Source organism: Mauremys mutica, chromosome 8 (genome assembly GCF_020497125.1).
Source record: "Mauremys mutica isolate MM-2020 ecotype Southern chromosome 8, ASM2049712v1, whole genome shotgun sequence".
Classification (NCBI taxonomy): domain Eukaryota; kingdom Metazoa; phylum Chordata; order Testudines; family Geoemydidae; genus Mauremys; species Mauremys mutica.
Window position 1 is genome coordinate 36789149 of NC_059079.1, and position 20325 is coordinate 36809473.

The window sequence follows — 20325 nt, forward strand, 5'->3', positions numbered from 1 at the left end:
ACGACCTACTGAGATGGTCGGCCAGCACTCCTGCAAGAAATGAAGCTTCCAGGTGAATGGAGTTGGTCACGCAGAAGTTCCACAGGAGCATCGCTTCCGTGCAGAGGAGGGAGGAGCGGGCTCCACCCTGCTTGTTCACGTAGAACATTGCCGTCATGTTGTCCGTGAAGACTGCCACGCAGCGGCCTTGCAGACGGGCGCGGAAGGTGTGACACGCTAGGCGGATCGCTCGCAGCTCCCGGACATTGATGTGGAGAGCGAGCTCTTGGGGGGACCAGAGACCCTGGGTGTGAAGGTCGCCCAGGTGAGCCCCCCATCCCAACGCCGAGGCATCCGTGGTCAAGGTGACAGATGGGCGAGGAGGACGGAACGGGACTCCTGCACACACGACCTCTGGGTTCAGCCACCAGCTGAGCGAAGCGAGTGTCGGCTTTGTGACGGTGACTACCATGTCTATTGAGTCGCGGTGCGGGCGGTATACCGACGCCAGCCAAGACTGAAAGGGGCGAAGGCGGAGCCTCGCGTACGCCGTGACGAACGTACAGGACGCCATGTGGCCCAGGAGGCGCAGGCAGGACCGAACCGTTGTCGTGGGAAAGGTGAGAAGGTCCTGGATGATGGATACCATCGTCTGGTGCTGAGAGCGTGGGAGGCAGGCCCTGGCCAAAGTGGAGTCGAGGACCGCTCCGATGAACTCCACCCGCTGTGATGGAGCTAGAGTGGACTTCTCGGCATTGATGAGAAGGCCGAGGGACCGAAACAGGGATAGCATCTCTGACATCTGGTCCTTTACCAGCTGTCGGGATGTCCCGCGAACCAGCCAGTCATCGAGATATGGGTATACATGAATGCGACGACGGCGGAGGGCTGCAGCAACTACTGCCATGCATTTGGTGAAGACCCTCGGCGCGGTGGACAGGCCGAAGGGTAGCACCGCAAACTGGTAGTGCGCACCGTTGACCATGAAACGCAGGTAGCGTCGATGGGGAGGGTAAATCGCGATATGGAAGTACTCGTCCTTCATATCGAGGGCGGCAAACCAGTCTCCCGGATCCAGGGAGGGAATGATGGTCCCCAGGGTGACCATGCGAAACTTGAGCTTGAGCACATACGCGTTGAGCTCCCAGAGGTCCAATATGGGTCGGAGACCTCCTTTCGCCTTGGGGATGAGAAAATATCGGGAATAGAATCCCCTGCCCCGCATGTCGTGAGGCACCTCCTCTATGGCACCCAAGCTCAACAGAGTCTCGACCTCTTGTAGGAGGAATTGCTCGTGAGAGGGGTCCCTGAAGAGGGACAGGGAAGGCGGGTGGGAAGGAGGGGGCGAAACAAATTGAAGGCGGTAACCAGACTGGATTGTACGAAGCACCCAGCTGTCCGATGTTATTTGGGACCACGCCGGAAGAAAGTGGGAAAGGCGGTTGCAAAATAAACGGGAAGGATCCGGTACAGAGACTGATGGGCCGTCCTCGGGCGTCCCATCAAAAGGCCCGTTTGGGCCCTTGAGGGGCCTTGGAAGGCGCCTGGCTCTGGTTGCGCCTGTTGCCCGACGGTCTACGGCGACTCAGGCCAGGACGCCTGCTATTGTAGGGTCGCAACCTAGGCTGGTTAAATGGCCGGTAGGGTTGCTGCCGAAAGGACCTTCGCTGGGTAGCCGGTGTGTGCATACCCAGAGTGTGAATGGCTATGCGACCGTCCTTCAGGGTCTGAATTCTGGAATCCGTCTTTTCAGAAAACAGACCCTGAGTGTCGAAGGGTAGGTCCTGCAAGGTGTACTGCACCTCCGGTGGCAATGTGGAGGACTGCAACCAGGAGATGCGCCTCATGGTTACTCCTGAGGCCAGGTTTCTAGCACCTGAGTCCGCGGAGTCCAGAGCGGCCTGGATGGAGGACCTGGAGGACTTCTTGCCCTCTTCCAGGAGGGCCGTGAACTCTTGGCGCGAGGCTGTTGGGATCAGCTCTGCAAATTTCGCCAGGGACACCAAGATGTCAAAGGTGTATCTGGCGAGGAGGGCCATTTGGTTGGCGATTCGGAGCTGGAGACCCCCTGCCGAATAGACCTTTCGGCCCAACAGATCCATGCGCCTCGCTTCCCTGGACTTCGGCGCTGGAGCTGGCTGACCATGCCTCTCCCTGTCGTTGACCGACTGGACCACGAGCGAGTCTGGTGCAGGATGGGTGTATAAGTACTCGTACCCCGTGGGGGGGACGGAGTACTTCCTTTCGACACCACGGGCGGTGGGAGGGACGGACGCCGGTGACTGCCAGATGGTAGTGGCGTTCTTCTGAATAGTGCGGATGAATGGCAAGGCCACCCACACTGGAGCCTCAGCTCCAACTACATTTGTCACCGGGTCCTCGTCCTCAGTGACCTCCGCTACCGGGAGGCCGATAGCCTTCGCCACCCTGCGAAGAAGGTCCTGGTGGGCCCGCAAGTCAATAGGCGGAGGGTCTGCCGTAGAAGCCCCCGCCACCGCCTTGTCTGGTGAAGATGACGAGGACAGACCTTGGACCACCGCCTCCGCAAGTGGGTCCTCTATTGGGTGGGCAGCTGACTCGGACCGTGGATGCTCCGCGGGATCAGGCGGTAACTGGGCCTCACCCGGTGATGGGGGCGGCCTGCTGACAGTGGCCTCCGGCACTCTGCGTTCGGAGGCTGGGGTCCGCTGGGGGCAAGGTAGCCCTTGAGCTTCGTATTGGGCCCAGGGGACCCAAAAACCCCACTGCTGTGCCCCGTGGACTTGTCCGTGCAGGGCCGCCTGGAGATGGCCATAGCTGTCTGCCCGCGAAGCGACCGATGAGTGACGGGATGGCCACGGAGGTGCGGAGGCGCTGACGGACTGCGCCGTCGAAACTGGCAACCTGTCCCCGGACGGTGCCGAGGGTCGGTGCCGGTCATCGCGATACCGAGATGGCGAGCGAGACCATCGACTGCCGCGGTGCCGGGAGCTCGACCGGTGCTGGGAGCTCGACCGGGATCTCGACCGGCGGTGCCGGGAGTGGCTTCTGGAGTCACGGTGCCGGGAACGGTGCCGGGAATCGGACTTTCTGCGGTGCCGACGGGACGGTGATCGGGACCGGGAGCGTCTCCGGGAGTGTGACCGGTACCGCGATGTTGAGCGGTACCGGGACTGCAACCGGCGTCGAGAAGGTGAACGGTACCGCGATGGAGAGCGGTGCCGGGACCTAGAGCAGCGCGACGGTGACCGTCTTCGGGACCGGGAGCGAGACCGAGTCCTGGAGCGCCGTCTATCCCGTCCATCAGGGGAAGGGGGCCGCATCATAGCCGGCTTGCCCGCTGACTTAACAGCCCACACCGGCGGTGCCGGGGGCCGGAGGCTCGGTGCCTCTGTGAGCTCTATGAGCTCTCTCGCTGTCGAGAATGTCTCGAGCGTGGACGGGAGTTGTAGCTCGACCACGGTCGGCACCGGGGATCAGGGTGGTACCGGACTCAACGGCCCTTGCGGCACCGGAGTCAACGGTACGGTGCACGGTCTGTGCACTGCCACAGCCGGTACCGGAGGAGTCGGTGATGGCTGGGCTACTGGTCCCGAAGGCTGCGGCTGCGAGGTCACCTTCACCGGCTTACACTTTCTTGACGGGGAGAGGGAACGGTGCCGAGTCGCCGGTGCCGCTCGCGGAGGCCGAGGAGCCTCGGTACCGGATCAGCTCGGGGCCGCTGGTGCGCTGCGCGCCGATGATGACTTGGGCGCCGGCGGGGTCGGTGCCGGGGGCTGGAGCGTTGCCTCCATGAGGAGCTGTTTCAAACGACTGTCCCGCTCCTTTCTCGTTCAAGGTTTAAAAGCCGTGCAGATAGGGCACTTATCTGGATGGTGAGTCTCCCCGAGGCAGCGCAGGCAGGAGTCGTGCGGATCCCCGACCGGCATGTGCCGCTGGCAAGTCGCACAGGGCTTAAACCCCGGTGCCTTGGGCATGAGCCCGCACCGGTTGCGGAAGAAGAGGGGTAAACCCCCCTTATTCCCTTATCCTAAACTATAACTAACTAACTTATTCAACTATCTAACAACTAAGTACTTAACAACTATATACATACAAAGGTAGAGAAATGCTAGGGCTGTGGAGGACAGAGAGCACTCCACTGTTCCAACTGGCCGTCATGGGCGGTAAGAAGGAACTGAGGAGCGGACGGGCCGGCTGGGGTATATATCCAGCGCCATAGCGGCGCCACTCCAGGGGGCGCCCAGCTGGCCCGCCGGAGTTGCTAGGGTAAAAATGTTCCGAAGAGCCGTGCACGCGCGGTGCGCACACCTGACTGGAATGCATAGGAGCAATCACTCGAAGAAGAACAGGTGATTGGACCCAAGATGGTGGAAGAGGAGGTGGTAAAGGTGGAAGAACACCTAATGCTTCTCTGCCAGGAATAAATACATCTGCAGAAGAAACTAGCTGATACAGAGAAGAGATGTACTCTGTTGGCTGCAGAGTGTAACAAAAAGAATGCCAGTGACTCCTTCATCAGTTGACTTCTCACCACTGTAGCTGAACTCTATGAGCAGGAGCAATATATAGTGATCTGACGATAAAGGTTGGGGACAAACATATCAGTGCTCACAGCCCACAGTGAGACTTAGAGTCTAGCCAACCTAGTGTCAACTGAAGAGTTGGATCTGTCAGACACTGACCCCGAGGTGACCATAGCAATGCTGTACTGGAGCTACACAGATGAGCTAGAGATGAGAGAAGATGATGTATTCTTGACAAAACTCATGAAATTAGCTAATCAATTTCAACTACAGCTCCTCAGGGAAAGGTGTGAAAAAGGAGTTACATCAGCAGTAAACATCAGGAACTGCATTTGTTTCTATCAGATTGCAGAGGTGCTGAATACTAGCACTTTAATGATCTACTGTGCTGAAATAATTGCTAGTTACTGGGATGACTTGTGGAAAGAAGACTTCAGCTGTATGAGTGCTTAGCAGTTGTACAAAATGTTCAAATCCAAGACTGAATATCCTTTGCATAAAGCTATTAAAGTGAAGAGGAAAACACAGTTTTTCTGTATCTTCCTGAAGTAAATTCACAGCTGTCTGGGAAGCTCAATGAACTGGATCACACTGGAGACCTTCCTTTAGATCTATCCCTCTCTCTCAAAGATTGGAAAGTATTGCAACCACACTGGTCAATTACAAAGCTGATGCGGATATGGTGAACAAGAAAGGCTGGAGTCTGTTACACAAAGCCATCCAAAGAAGAGATAAGTTTGCTGCCAATTTTCTCATTTAAAATAGTGCCCATGTGAATGTTGCTACACTGGGAAAACAGGAGACTGCTCTGCACCTTGTGGCATCATGCAGTTCCAAGAAGCACTTGCCGTCTGTGATGTCAGAGATGACACAAATTACAGAGTCCCTCTTACAGGCTGGAGCCAATCCAAACATGCAAGACTGCAAAGGAAGGGCCCCATTACATTCATCAACTGTTGTTAGGAATGATCCTCTATTCAGTCAGCTTCTCCAGTGCAAACAACTAGACTTAGAACTGAAGAAGGCTTGCAAGTCAGTATGTCACAATGTCTGTCCTGTCTCAGTGTAGGTACCAGAGAGATCAAATCAAAAGTGAAGAGTGACGGAAACAACTGAATAAGCAAACAATGTAAAAGAAGAGGAAGAATATGTGAAGAGAAATGCAACATGGAGGTTTTATCGCAAGACAAGTGGGGCATATGAGTTGAAGATGTTGGCAGTGAAAAACGGGGGCAAATAATTTAGGATGAACAACCAAAGAATAAGTGATCGAAAAACATTTTGAAGAGCTGTACGAGGTGCAGAACACACTAAATAAACAGTTCTGGAAAAGCTTCCCAGTACAAATGTGAGAGAACAGATACCAGAATTCTAAGTAATAAAGATCTCAACAGAAAGTTTTAAAAAGAAAAAGGGAAGTGACAACATAACTGCAGAGCTGCCGGAAACACACAGTAAAGGTGATCCACAAGCTATTTAACAAGATTTACAAACAAGAGCAAGCGCTGAGCGAATGGGGGAAAGTGACAATAGTACCGATCTACAAAAAAGGAGATAAGAAAAACTACAGATGAATCAGCTTATTGAGCATGCCAGAAAAAGCATTCACCAAGATGTTCCAGAGGAGAATGATGGGGTACATGGAAGTGGTGCTTGCAGAGGAACAGCCTTGAGTCAGAATGAAATACAATACATCAGTTATTTGTGATAAGACAGATATTGGAGAAGTACATGGAACACAACTAAACCTGTTACTACTTCACAGATTTCAAACAGGCTTTTAATAGCATTTGGCAGAAAAGGGGTTTGGCAACCTCGAGAAAGTGTGGCAACCTGGAGAAATTGACCAAGCTGTTAGAAAACATCTACAGCAAGTTGATGAGGGTGGTGAGAGTACTCAAGAAGCTAAAATAATGTTTCACAATGACCACTGAAGACAAGGATGCATGTTATTGCCAGATTTGTTCAACTTGGTATTGGAAGCCATAATGGCTGTAGCACTGATAGATGAAACAGGAAGAGTCATGTTATGTGGGCGGAGAGTGGATAAACTTAGATTCACAGATGATACTGAGCTCACAGCGTTGACTAAGGAGGATTTATGGAGAATAACTGACAAAGTAGATCAGGAAAGTGGAAAATTTGGAATGAAGATCACTACAGAAAAGATAATAATTATGGCAACTGGAAGATAAGTGGAAGTAGTAAAGATCCAACTTGGAGACAAAGAACTAGAACAAGTGGAAACATTTGTGTACATTGGAGGACTAGTACAGAAGAATGGGAATTGTTAAGATGACATAAAAGAACTACCGGACTTGCTGGTATTGCATTTGGAAAACTATGCAAGGTCTGGAAGGCTAAAGACATTTCAATAAAAATGAAAATCAGCATATCTGAGACAACTGTCATACTGCTGCTCATACAGGTCGGAATGTTGGAATATGAAGAAAGCTGATGAACAAACTATATTGACTGAAAAATGAAGTGGCTGAGGGAAATACTGAGTTTCAAGAAAGCAAAACATAAAAAATTAAATGAGAAGATAGCAGTTACAGACAATCCAAAACAGACGATTGTGATAGCTTGGATTTGTGTCAAGAATGGACCTGGAAAAGATATCATACATGATAATACATACCAAAGTGCAAGGACCTAGAAGACAGGAAGACAAATGATGCATTGGATTGACATGGTGGAGAATGACATAGAATAAAAAGGTTTAAGGATTAACTACGCCACAAAGCTGGTACAAGGCAGAAAGAGGGGACACACTTCATTCAGCCGCATCATCTCTGCTGAGCTGAGGGACAGGAATCAAAGAGAAGACAGAAGACCTTTTTATACAGAAGTACAGTGATATTCATATTCTAGGAGCATGTTTAAACCTATGTTAAATTGAGTGGTTTTTTCCCCCCACAAAAGAAAGATAAAATGGGAGGTCTTGTTCCAAACTGGGTCACTGGAGAGAAATGTTCATTTGTGGCTCTTATCTGGTAGAGCAGCAGTGACACTCTGGCAAATCAGAATAAATTTGAGCAGACTTCCCACTAAACTTAGGGCTCATCTGAGATCTACCTAACTATCTGACTAGGCTTACAATTGGTTGGTTTTACCATGGCTATACAATTTGAGTCTCTCTGTGTAACCCCTCTCTACACACTTTTCACAAACATGCAATCACACATGTATTTGAGGATCTGAGTTGTATCGTCCACTCAGCGTCCACTCAGAAATATACAATAGCTTTGCCAGAATATATCTTTGTTCTCTCAGGGCCTGATTTTAAAATCCTTAGATGTCAATAGGAGTCTTTCCACTGATCTGACCCTCCAAGATGTATTAGTATAGAATCATAGGACTGGAAGGGACCTCGAGAGGTCATCTAGTCCAGTCCCCTGCACTCATGGCAGGGTTAAATATTATCTAGACCACTCCTAATAGGTGTTTGTCTAACCTGCTCTTAAAATCTCCAATGATGGAGATTCCCAACCTCCTTAGGCAATTTATTCCAGTGCTTAACCACCCTGACAGTTAGGAATGTCCAACCTAAACCACCCTTGCTGCGATTTAAGCCCTTTGCTTCTTGTCCTATCCTCAGAGGTTAAGAAGAACAATGTTTTCTCCCTCCTCCTTGTAACAACTTTTTATGTACTTGGAAGCATAATTATACATGACTAATTTGCTCATGGAGTTTGATCCTGTACCACTGATGTCAATAGAAGCTTTGCCATTGGCTTCACTTGGAGTGTGATCAGGCAAGATACTCAATTACCCCAAAACAGGGGTGGTTCTCAAAACCATGAGAGGTTTTAGCCCTATGGAACAAGTTATTTGGATACTCCCATCAAAAACAACATGCTACTGTGCCACATTTCCAGGCACAAGATTTTCTCCTCCAAAGTACTTGCTGGAATAAACGGTGTGCATAAGTACTGTCAATACAGAACTCTCTATCTGTCACAATTCTCAGGTTTATCGAAGATCCAAAACAGAAAATTAAGCATTCAGGGACACACTTCTGAAAACTGTGATGCCCTAGAACAATGAATGTTCATCCATATATACAGTTTATTCACTTGTGCAAACAGATATGAGGACTTACCTCTGTGTTATATGAGGTTATTAAAGTATAATCAAGTGAAACTTGCTAATACAAGTTAGAAGTGTTTTATTTAACTCCTTAACACAAGAAAATTCAGCTGAATGAAAGCTGCTTATCAGATGAAAAAAAGAGGATTGCAATATTATATGATGTGTGTCACAGCTCTCAGTGGAACAAAAGGCCATTTCCCAGCAGGGGCGGCTCTAGCCATTTCGCCACCCCAAGCACGGCAGCACGCCGCGGGGGGTGCTCTGCCGGTCGCCGGCCCCGCGGCTCCAGTGGACCTCCCGCAGATGCTCCACCGAAGCCACGGCAGGTCCACCAGAGCTGCCTGCCGCCCTCCAGGTGACCGGGAGAGCGCCCCCCGCGGCATGCCGCCCCAAGCACGCACTTGGCGTGCTGGGGCCTGGAGCCGCCCCTGTTTCCCAGTCTGGTTTGTCCACTAGGAGATGAGATAGCTGAAAAGGAAGTTTGTGACAAGTCTTAAATCACTTTGGTGCTTCTAAGCGAACCTCGCATATAGAACAATATACACCTCCAAAACAGCCCCTTGTATCAGGTATACAACCTTTGAAATTCTGTCATTCCACTGGCCATAGAATTTTGACCACCAGAGAAAGCATGTAGCAAAATCTAACAGTACACTATGGTGAGCCACATGACACAAAATGCTGCCACTGTAACTGTGAAATGTTGTAACATAGACTATTAGAAACAGACCATCTTCTTGAAATCTAGTCTGTTTAAAAGAAAGTGTTTAAAAGCAGTTTCACATGCCACATCTGCCCCCAAATCACTCTTCTATGTTTACTATTGTTTTCTCTCTGCTGTTGCAGTGTGGAAGACCCACACAAACACAGGAAACAGACTGGCTATACAGAAGCAAGACCAAACACACAGACTGCTCTCAAATGCATGAAGTAAAGAAAATGAAAACCAAAAATAATTTATCTAATCTTTCAACTTCAATTGTTATGTGAACAATAGTAAGTGAAAATATTCAGATAGAAGTGGGTTTGTTGTTCAAGTAATAAGAGCTTTCAAAAAGCCAGGATTGCATTTCATGTGTGAACACTCTTGTGAACAGTTATTTACACTGTTGTTCATGGGAAGCAAGAGCACTGTGAATAAGCCTGTAGATAAAAACCTGCTCATCTGAATATCTGTAAATTTAAAGGGATTATGAATACTAACTAAATGAATTGGTGGCATGTGTTTGCAAGAAGACTCAGTCTTCTTGTTGTTGTCCAATCTTAAAATTACACTCTTTGATACCAAAGAGAAGTTAAATAAAGTGGGGTCTGCACTGCTACACATTTTTGCCCCTGTTAAGATTTTCCTTTTACTGCCCCTGCTTTCAGGGTCACTTATTGGCACATAACTTCCATCATCATTTACATCACCTCTGAAATTGGCCAAATTAGTTTTCAAAGAATAAAAGATACTTCAGAAACATGGACCTGCCACCTTTAGTCACACTGAGCAGTACCTTGCTTTGGGCCCAGTACAAATGACTTTAATTGGACAACTCCTGGAGCAAGGCACTACCCAACGTGAGTAAGGATGGCAGAATTATATCCATTTGTTGAGCAATTCTAATTTATTTTTAAAAGTTTTAAGCATAATGCTGGATACTGAATGTATAAAACAAAGGGAGCTACAGTATAAAGTATTGTGTTAAAAAGATTATTCTTAATTTGCAAGATGGAAACCATTGATTTTTTTTTATAAAATACAGTAATGTAACCCTGTTAAAGTCTAATAGAAAAAGAAAGTGCATGGGCCACTATATATAGAAAGTTAAATACAAATTAGGAGCAAATACTAGCTCATTCAAAACACCACTGTACAATTTCTTTAACACTTACACAATTTAGATGAACAATATTTTCATTCATTCACACAGTTCAGTATAAATATAAAACAAGGTACCCCTTAAGCATTTTAAGTAACAAATTAAACATTTACGTTTTTTACTGTGCAGTGAGGCTTAACATTTATGCAGCTTCAAAACCAAAGTACAGCCTCAAGGGACGCCTCTCCACTGACAAATTAATACCTTAGAGAATAGAGCTGAATGGTGGCAATGAACTCATTTGTTCCCCCAATAATGAAGAATGACTCTTTCTTTACCACATCTGTGACTGTTGCTATGGTGACCCAGACTTACCTCATTGCTTCTCGAAGTGCCCCACGTTCACTAAGAGTCGTATGCTTGATGTCATCAAAATTATTTTCTAGCGTCTCACAGTTCTGCAATAAATGGAAAAATCCACATTAGATTCTTAAGCAGCATTCTAGCATCATAAATTATATTCACTGTAGTGCAAACATAACTGATTTATATTGTTTATATATTCACGCAAATTATGCATTCTGTTTTAATTGCACAGAAGTCATTAAAAGCGACACTGTGAATTCAGTAACAAAGTAAGAACAAAAGCTTATGATATGGTTGTCATGGAAATCCTTTTATCAGTGTTCTATAGTGTGGTATATAGAATTTTCTTTTATATCAATTTTTTTGAAGGAATAACAGTTGTGTTCTTTTGCAGTAAAAAATGCTACAAAACTACTGTTATATCTAACAGGCAAACTTACAAATGTGGCAAAGCAGAAATACAATATGCGGAATTTAGCCATCATAAGCCATACGTTAAATTCTGTACAAATGAAACATTCCATATTACATGAAAAGACTAATCAACCTGAATTCTATGAGTTTCAAAATGTTGTAGCAAACTTTAAGATAATCTGTTTATAAAAATATCACAACAGCTGATTAAGTTTTTTTTCCAAACTGAAGAAGCAAAGACTCTAGTATTTCCAGATGAAAAGACTGTAGTGTTTCCATTTCATTAAAATGAAATTAGCAATTTTGTGAGAATAATTTTTTTTAAATTATACCAAAATAGGCTTCTCCTTATGTAATCTGTTGATTCTTAGCAAACATATAGCAAGCGCCACTATTCAGAGTGCTGCCCTTTTTTCCTCTACAAATTCCTATTGAAACAATAGGCCTGATTCTCTATTGCTATGTACCTTCTGAAGTCATTTTTAACTTTGCGAAGCGAATACCTTTTGGGAGGCATAATATTGAGTTTTAGAGAAATACAACACAAATATTATTACTATTATTCAATTACTATTTTAATTCCACACTTATAATTACTAAAGTAACAATGTTTACCAGAATCAAAATTCAGCTTACACAAAACAATTCACATTTTGAATTTCATTGTTTACATTTTATTCTTATTTTACATGTAGTTTATCATTGCTTATAATACATAGATGAATTTTACAGTGCACATCTAAAAAGATAAAAAACGACAAATGGAACAAATGAACGTAATAGACCCTTCTCTTCTGTCAACACATTTTACATTTTCATAATTATATCCAATCTATGGCTATCACAATTATATACATCTTGCATGAAAGAAAAAATATTATTCAGTCTCCTATTAAAAAGGTCTTATCAGCTCATCCAGCTAATATCAAAATTAGTCTTTTATTTTGAACTAATGCTACAGAAATTAATACATACTATTAAACAGCTTACTGTACATGCAATAAAAAAATTTCAAATCAGTAAAAATATTTCAAAATAAACGTACATGTGTAAGGAACTTTCTGCATGTCATCTTTTTTTTTAAAATGCCATTTAAAAACCACTGCATGCTACCATACTACCAAGATGGTCATTGGATTAAGTTTTTTCCTCACATGCAGTACAATCAGTACTCCTTCGTATGGTAAAATCCTTCTCACCACACTCACTTGGTCAACGAGAGTACTCAAGTCAGTACTCTCAGTTTAAGTCAGTAAGGCAAGCAGAATTTACCCCTACAAGAAAATATTTCTTTATTTAGATTTGTGTGCATTGTTCTTTGAGCTGTAAACTCATATACGGACAGGTCAATTCTATAAAATACATCTGAGAAATTCAATCTGGCAACACCAGTATTTCATAGAAATGTAAGGCTGAAGGAACCTCAAGGTCTTCTAGTCTATTCCCCAGGGCTGTGGCAAGATTAAGAACACCCAGACTATCCCTGTCAGATGTTCGTGCAACCTGTAGATAAAAACCTCCAATGATGGTGATTCCATATAAGCACTCCTGATCCACCATAACCCACAAACAAAACTGTGTGAATAACGGATTTATTTTTGGGGGGGGGCGGTTTGCTGGCAATTCTGAAACACACACACACACACACACACACACACACACTTACTTTTCAGAAAACCAAGTAGTAAAAGCAATTTATTTGGGGTCAAATAAAACCTTTATTTTGACCTGAACCAAAATGTTTTATTCTGATTTTGACATTTATATGTATTTTTTAAAAAAAAGCCTAAAGGAAATTTCAACACAAAAAGCTTTTTCAAATCAAAGAATCTAAATGCTATTTCAAAAATGACAAAACAAAATATTTTCATTTTTTTAGAATTTTTTAAACTTTTTGTTTGTTTGTTTTTAAACAAACATTTTTGCTATATGTACACAAATTCATGAAATTTTTCGTGAGACCCAAATCTGCATTATTTGCCAACAAAATTTTTGGGCAACACATTTTCTCCAGGTCTACTCAACACTAAATGCTTCTTCACAACCAAATGAAATCATATCTTCTACTCCTCCAAAAAAACTGGGGTAAGAGACAGGATTTGGAGCATGTCAAACTCAACAGCCACAAGCTCTGTTGCTCAAAAGTGAAGGAAGAAGATAAGTTCAAGAGCATAGGGCCCTTCATTGAGAACACCTTACTTCCAGCCATAGTTGGACACCATCTAGGAACCATGAGCTTGAATGTCCCAACTGTCCTCTACTGTGGGTATAAAATATGAGAAGAGAGACACAGGAAAATCATACAGGATTTAACAGAGCAAAATCAGCCCCCTTTCAATTGCACCTGTAAACAAACTGGAATACATTACCAGCAGTGCTCCAGAGATTCCAAGTGGAAAGCACTGCTAAGTACCATCAGAGTCTGCTCTAGCCAACTTTTCCTCATGGTCTGTGTAGAGCACATTACGTTTATTTAGTTGGAGAGTAACAAAGGTGGTAAATCCACATTCAAAGAAAAGTCCGCAATCTTCTAGCCTAGCAACGGGCTAAAGAATAATCCCCCTTGACTACTAATAACTGGACATCCAAGAGTAGCCAAGGAATCAACAAGGCACCCAATTTACAGACCTAGACCAATAAATGCAATCTCCTTTTTCTGAGACAGAAGATCTTACTCCTGTCATTTCCATCAATTGCTTTCAACCAACATTACCTTTGTCTTTCCCAGTTTGAATTGCAGCCAACTAGCTCTCATCCAAGGCCCAATCTTGGCTAGACACTGGAAGAGCCGTAAACTTCACCATGCAGAGCAGATTAACTAGAGATGAGTATGTAAACTAGGACAAGCATCCCATACTACTTAATTATCCTCCCCTTGTGGTTTTTCATACATGTGACTAGACACAGCAGTACACCTCAGGAGTAAGCCCTAAGGTCAGCAGAGCAATCATCCAATCCTCAGAGAAAATAGAATGGAGCCACTCCGTCCACACCTATCAAGGTATTCAGGTGCACCTTTATGGTGTCTACAAGAATCAGCATGGACACTCGATTTCCTTAGCCATTTCTGAAAGGATATCACTGTCCCACAAGACCAGTACAGTCTTTTATTGTTATCATACATAAAGCCTTTCAGCACCCTTTGCAAACACATAAAAGCATAAGACCTTGTTGATCAGTCAAGCTGAGATATGACTTTCACCACCAGCTCTCACAGCTATTTAAAAATACCTTTTCAGGGGAGAATGGCAATTGTGTATGGTTTGCAACTATATCATTCCTAATTAGTAGGATTCAATAATCAGAGTAACTTTATTCAAGGCCTTGAATTTTCTGGATATCCGTGAAGCACTCGGAAAAGGACACTCAATCCAAGGAATCTTATCCACTTGTATGTGGGGATCAGAAATGGAATCCTCGGTCTGCAATAGCTGGGGTGAAACTGCTGCAAGGCCACTACTGCAGTTTATGGGCAGAAGTAGGAGCAGCAGGCTGTTGCTCCCCCACAAAAACGGAAAACGGAACACCTGCCCACTGGTCACTCGCTACCTTCAGGTTTTGGTTCCAATGATTCCAAAGATATAAATAAACAAAAATTAAAGTCAGCTTTTGGCTGAGACCAAGCGTAAAAAATTTCAGCCAACAAAAAAGGATTTTTCAAAAAGTTATGAACATATGAAAACAGTAAGTTCTAACACAAGTCTAATCATGCTCTTAACCACAGCACTGGCAAATGCCACAACTTTGACAAACCATGATCAGGATGAATTGTACATTTAGAAGTCTAAAAGGAAAAAAAATTATAAAAATCACTGTACTGTATATATCAATAAAGGTTAGATTAATATAATAAATATATTGCATAGGACAGTTGTATTTTTTGGTCCACAACAGTGCAAAGACTTAACTATAATGAGCAATTAAACTCCCAGGTGTTCAGGTTTCAGCAGCAATTATAGTAGAAAATGTAATCACAAGCAATGAAAAAAATTGTCTTTGGTGGCTTTCTGCCAAGTTTTTCCCCCATGGGTCTAGATAAAGTCTAAAAGTTTCATGTGTGATGGAATAATTTTATAGTATTTTATATCTTAGTTCTGTTAATATTCATATAGTGCTATATGATATCAAATCAAACAACACCCCAAAGAGGTTTATGATAGCAAAGCAAATACAAGGAGACATGATTAAAGTCAAAACTAAATGAAACAAGGTCATTAGACATTGTGCTACTGTTCATAAAACCAAAAGGAAATGAAAGCCTAAAATCTATTTTAAAAAAATTCTAACATAAGTCACTTCAAATAAAAGGTCAGGCTTCAGGTTCTGAAATGAACTTGAAATGAGAGGGATAGGAAAGAAGTTCAGATACATAAATAAGTGTTTTATTTAACAGATATTAGACCTGAACTAAAGCGTACTACTGTATCAAAATGGAAAAAAATTCCCGGAGACTCAAGACCCTATTTCCACCGGGAATAAATTGAACCTATTAAATTTCATCCTGTCTCTCTACAAAATAATAATAATTACCACATTTAAATAAACCCATTATCACATATGAAAAAATACAACAGCTGACCATTCTATACTAATTCTTTATGACTATACAGGTTACTACAGAAAGACTAAATATAAGAACATTGAGTACAAAGAGAATATTACAATAATAGCACTGAAAAAAATGTAACAGTCCTTCTCACCCTCCTCCAGTCCCCACCCAAGAGCTGCCAATGACTGCTGGAGGCAGGTAATTGTCCTGGTCTCAACCCAGAAAATCCCCATCCTTCAGATTCACTGAACATTGGCATCATCTGATGGCTTCCCCAAGCCACTAATAGAGCTTGAATCTATGCCACAGGGAACACAGGAAGGAAGCCACGTTATCGGAGCAAAGCAGAGCAAATTGATGGGGCACCTGTACAGTAAGGGATGAAGAGGAAGGATGGATTTGGGGAAAGAAGAGAGATGAATTAAAAAACTCAAACACTAACATGACCTGCACCTAACGTAACCAGGAACATTTTGCTATAATTTGTCTATTGCAATTTGTCTGCCTTATCTATATAGATTTTAAGATCTTTTGGGCAGTGACTGTCTCTTCCTGAACTATGTTTGCACCACATCTAGCACATTTTAACTAATAAATAACAATAGCAACTTGAGATCTGGACACAAACTTCACAATGTGGGACTCTGCCTCTAACAGGCTGAGCAAGGCCAAGGACTCCAAAATACCTTCAAACATGGAGGAAATTCAGAATTTCCCAAATCAGGTCCTTGACCGTTAATAAGGGTTGAACTAACGAGAAGGCTTACATCAGAATTACCTATGTGTTAGGATTGTGACAGAAGTGAAGTCTTACTTTCAAAAACGCCTTTCTAACCTTTCAACAGCCTCATGCTTTTGTAAAGTGGTCTGTACTTCCTGGCTGTGCCCTGCCTTTTCATTGGTTACTGTTACAAAAGTGATTCTTTATTCAAGCTCCTAGCTCAAAGCCGGATCCTGAAGTACCTCCTGGCTCTGAAACTCACAGAGTATCTAACACACACTCGTGCTGCCTAGTGTCATCACACAGAGTCTCCCTAAGTCACAGCAGGCACTGTTACTACACTACATCCTGGAGGGCTTAGGAGTCTGAGTTTTGACAAGATCATTATCCCATAACCCAAGCTAAACCATCTGTGAGCTACTACTGATCAAGGAACTGATCCCACTCCCACTGAAATCAATTGCAAATCTCTCATTGACTCAAATGAGGGCAGGATCATGCTCTAAGCCATTTTCTGGTAGTTTAACTGTATCCTGAAATACTTTACATAAGAATTTCAAAGATATCAGTATTACAGATAAGGTCTTACACACATTTCTAGGTAGTTGGGAAAAAAATCTTTTGATCTGACAATAGCTATAAGACCTATTCTAAAGCTGCCTGTATCACTGAAGTTGAGTAGATATCTTATCCTACTTGACATGCTGAAAATCAAAAGGTTTTTTTTTTAAAGTACCCTCTGCCTTTTAGTGGAGAGTGTCTTTAGGTGGAAATACTGTTGTCCAGTGGGACTACTGAATTCTTGAAGTTAAGAGGTACAATGGTATTTTAAGAAATATTAACTACTTTGCGTAGGAAGATCAAGCTTCCTCCAAATATTTATGGAGCCAAATCCTACAATGTTTCCTGAGGAAAACCTCCCATAATATCAATATGAATGTTGCTTGAATAAAGACTGCAAGAAATGTACAATGATTCTTGTCTCTAAAAATTAGCAGCTCTAACCTCTGGGGCTTGAATTTTCTGTTGCTGCTGATACTAGAGCATGATGCTTTAAAGGGTGAACTTTCACGCCCCAAGTCTCATCTTAAAGAAAGAAGTACATAAACGTGGTTTCAGTTATAATATAATATTCTTCAGATATTTGACATATGAGGATATCTAATTTTTTTCATTAATGGCCAGATCTCAAGACCACTGAAGTGAATGGGAATCTTTTCATTCACTTTGACTGGCATTACATCTGACAAATGACATCGGTGTAAAGCCTCAAACAAGACCTATACATAAACTATTCCTTATTTTAAAATCCAAAAGCCTGCTTCAGTAGCAAATGGTGAATAATTTTCAATATTCTGAGTTTAGAAGTACTGAGTATATGGGGTCATTTGTTTTCAAAAGCTGCCTTGCTTCCTAGGGAAGCGATATGAGATTTGTTCCGAGTGTAAGCATTGCTTTAGCAGTGAAATCCTCATTGCATAAGTGGGGTTAATTGCTGTGCTCTGGAGGTTTATTTCTTTGCAATGATCATAAAAATGTTTCACGTGTTCATGCTGTTTTATTAATTTTTTTCTTTGCCCACTTTACTCTAACAGGCACATCTCAAAGAACATTTCTGTGAAAAAAATCTATCATTAAACAACAAGTTTGGATCCAATAGTGATTGTTTTCATTTTTGCCTTTTTTTTCCTTTTTTCCTTTTCTTAAATCTGAAGAAACCTCAACAGCAAAGTCTAACTGCGCCTGTCTGTTCCACAACAGAGGAAGAGCATAAACAATTTTGCCACTTGAGAACCCCTTTAAAGCAAAGAACTCTGGATGCTAAGTAACAAATCAGTATTTGCATCTCTCTTCTGCTCTGTTTGTTATCATAGGGAACACCAAGTTTTCTATTCCTGTGTCATATGAGACAGAACCAATAACAGAAAAGGGACCAAGAGACTGAACTGCAATTTAGATTTCAGCCACTGGATCTCAACAGCCTACCCTTACTTTCAAAGATTAGGAGCCTTAGTTTGAGGTTCACCTGCTTATGTCAGTTTTGAATATGACACTGCTTCAGGATCCCAGAAACACTGATTTAGATTTCTACATAAAAACTATTATGCACTTTCAGAAACTTTCTGGTCAAAATTTTCAGAAGGAAATCACTTCAAGGCCAGACTTTCAAAATAACTCAGATCCCATTAGGCAACAAAATAAGTGACCAGATTTTCAGACAAGTTCAGTAGGTTAGGCACTGAGTAGGTTAGGTACTCATTGATGTTCCAGTGACAGCTGATCACTTTTAAAAATCTGGCCCTTATTTAAGTGGCTAAATGGGACCTGAGCTCTTCGGGAAATCAGCCCTACTTGTGGGTGTTGAGCACTTGGATTTTTGGCCCTGAACTTCTTTCAAAATCTGTCTTTACATTGCCAAACCCCTAGTTTCATGAAGTTACTGACTGAGTCACCTAACTATTATTAGTATAATATCCACACTTGATAGACTTAGCAAGGCACTCTGAATTTTAGTAACTTTAGAAGTGTTTTAATTTCTTGCCTTGTAATATATTTACAATTATTTACAATAATATATTATGTTATTATTATTTATTATATTTGGCTCTCACCTCAAAATAGCAGTACAAACTAACTAATTAATCATCACATCACCCTTGAAGCAGATAAGTATCATCCCAATTATATAGTGAGGGAAACTAAAGCACAGAGAGAGAGAGAGAGAGACTATGTGACTTGCCCAAGGCTACCCAGCATGACAGTGGCAGAGCCAAGATTAGAACTCAGGAGGAGTTTTCCAATTCCTAGTCCTATGCTTATCTCAGAATGATCACTGCCACAAGAAGCTGACAGCTGAAATTGCACACCATTAAAGCAGAATAGATATGATTACAATTCCACTGAGGAAACTAAACTGGTGCCAAAATTCCTCTCTCCTGGAGGACTAATCTGCCCAGAGATGCCAGAGAATACTCAGTATTTAGGATTACTACTTCTAAAATGTTAGTATTGGTAGAGCAACTTTACATTTTCTGAGCCACATGCCCACTTCTGTAGCAATGTGTGTGGAAAGACAGGAGTAGCATGAAAAGATCTGCTGCACAAAATGAGAGAACGTTGCTCAACAGCATGGTTCTGAGTCTGCATGCCAGGCCTGCCATTACAAAGTGAATCAGGAGTGTCAATAAACTGATAAACAGCATTGGAAAACCAACACGCGTCCCCTCCACCCCATCACACCCTTGGTGCTATTCTGCAGTTTCCTCCAGAACTTTCACAATTTTGAGTCTGCTACCCATGCTGTCACTGGTTGTATAATGGCATGCTGAGCTCCATCCACATTGATATTTAGGCCACCCATCATAAGTAACTTGCTAACATTGTATTCTGCATAAGTTACTGAAGTTTACTGGTTGGGGAGGGGGGCAGGTGCACCACTTGACCCCTCCTACTTGATCACAGGCCACATCCCCTTTTCCTCTATGTAAGGAAACATCACAGATAATATGGCACATGGGGCACCTTCTTGTAATTCAATGTGGTGTCTCACCATACTTCTTAGCTAACTTTATCCAGGGCAGTGATTTTTTAGAGCTCTTTCCAACAAAAGCTGCTATTTTCATTTCCCCTCTACCACTTGCAGATCATAGGAATATATGAATTTCTGTGTTTAGGTTCTAGTCTTGTCTAAATGACAATTATTGATATTAGTCATAGAGAACAGTGTTTCTCACTATACATAATAGACATGATCCAAAGCCCACAGAAGTCAAGGGGACTTTTTCAATTAACTTCAATGGAATTTGGAACAGGCCCTATTAGAGTTTCTTTTCAGACACACTCTAGTATAACAAGCAAGAACATAAAGACTTAAGAGCAAACATACCACAT

At 43.0% G+C, this 20325-nt stretch overlaps 1 protein-coding gene and 1 pseudogene across 2 annotated transcripts in view; one reads left to right on the forward strand and one right to left on the reverse strand.

Moving 5' to 3' along the window:
* The window catches only part of DPYD (dihydropyrimidine dehydrogenase), a 588030-nt gene that overhangs the window by 493957 nt on the left and 73748 nt on the right, over positions 1-20325 (reverse strand). For both annotated transcript variants that reach the window (XM_045026686.1, XM_045026687.1), the window contains one exon: positions 10760-10842. In XM_045026686.1, the coding sequence (XP_044882621.1) occupies positions 10760-10842 (83 nt within the window). The remainder of the gene's footprint in view (positions 1-10759; positions 10843-20325) is intronic.
* Positions 4326-9487, forward strand: LOC123375623 (annotated as a pseudogene).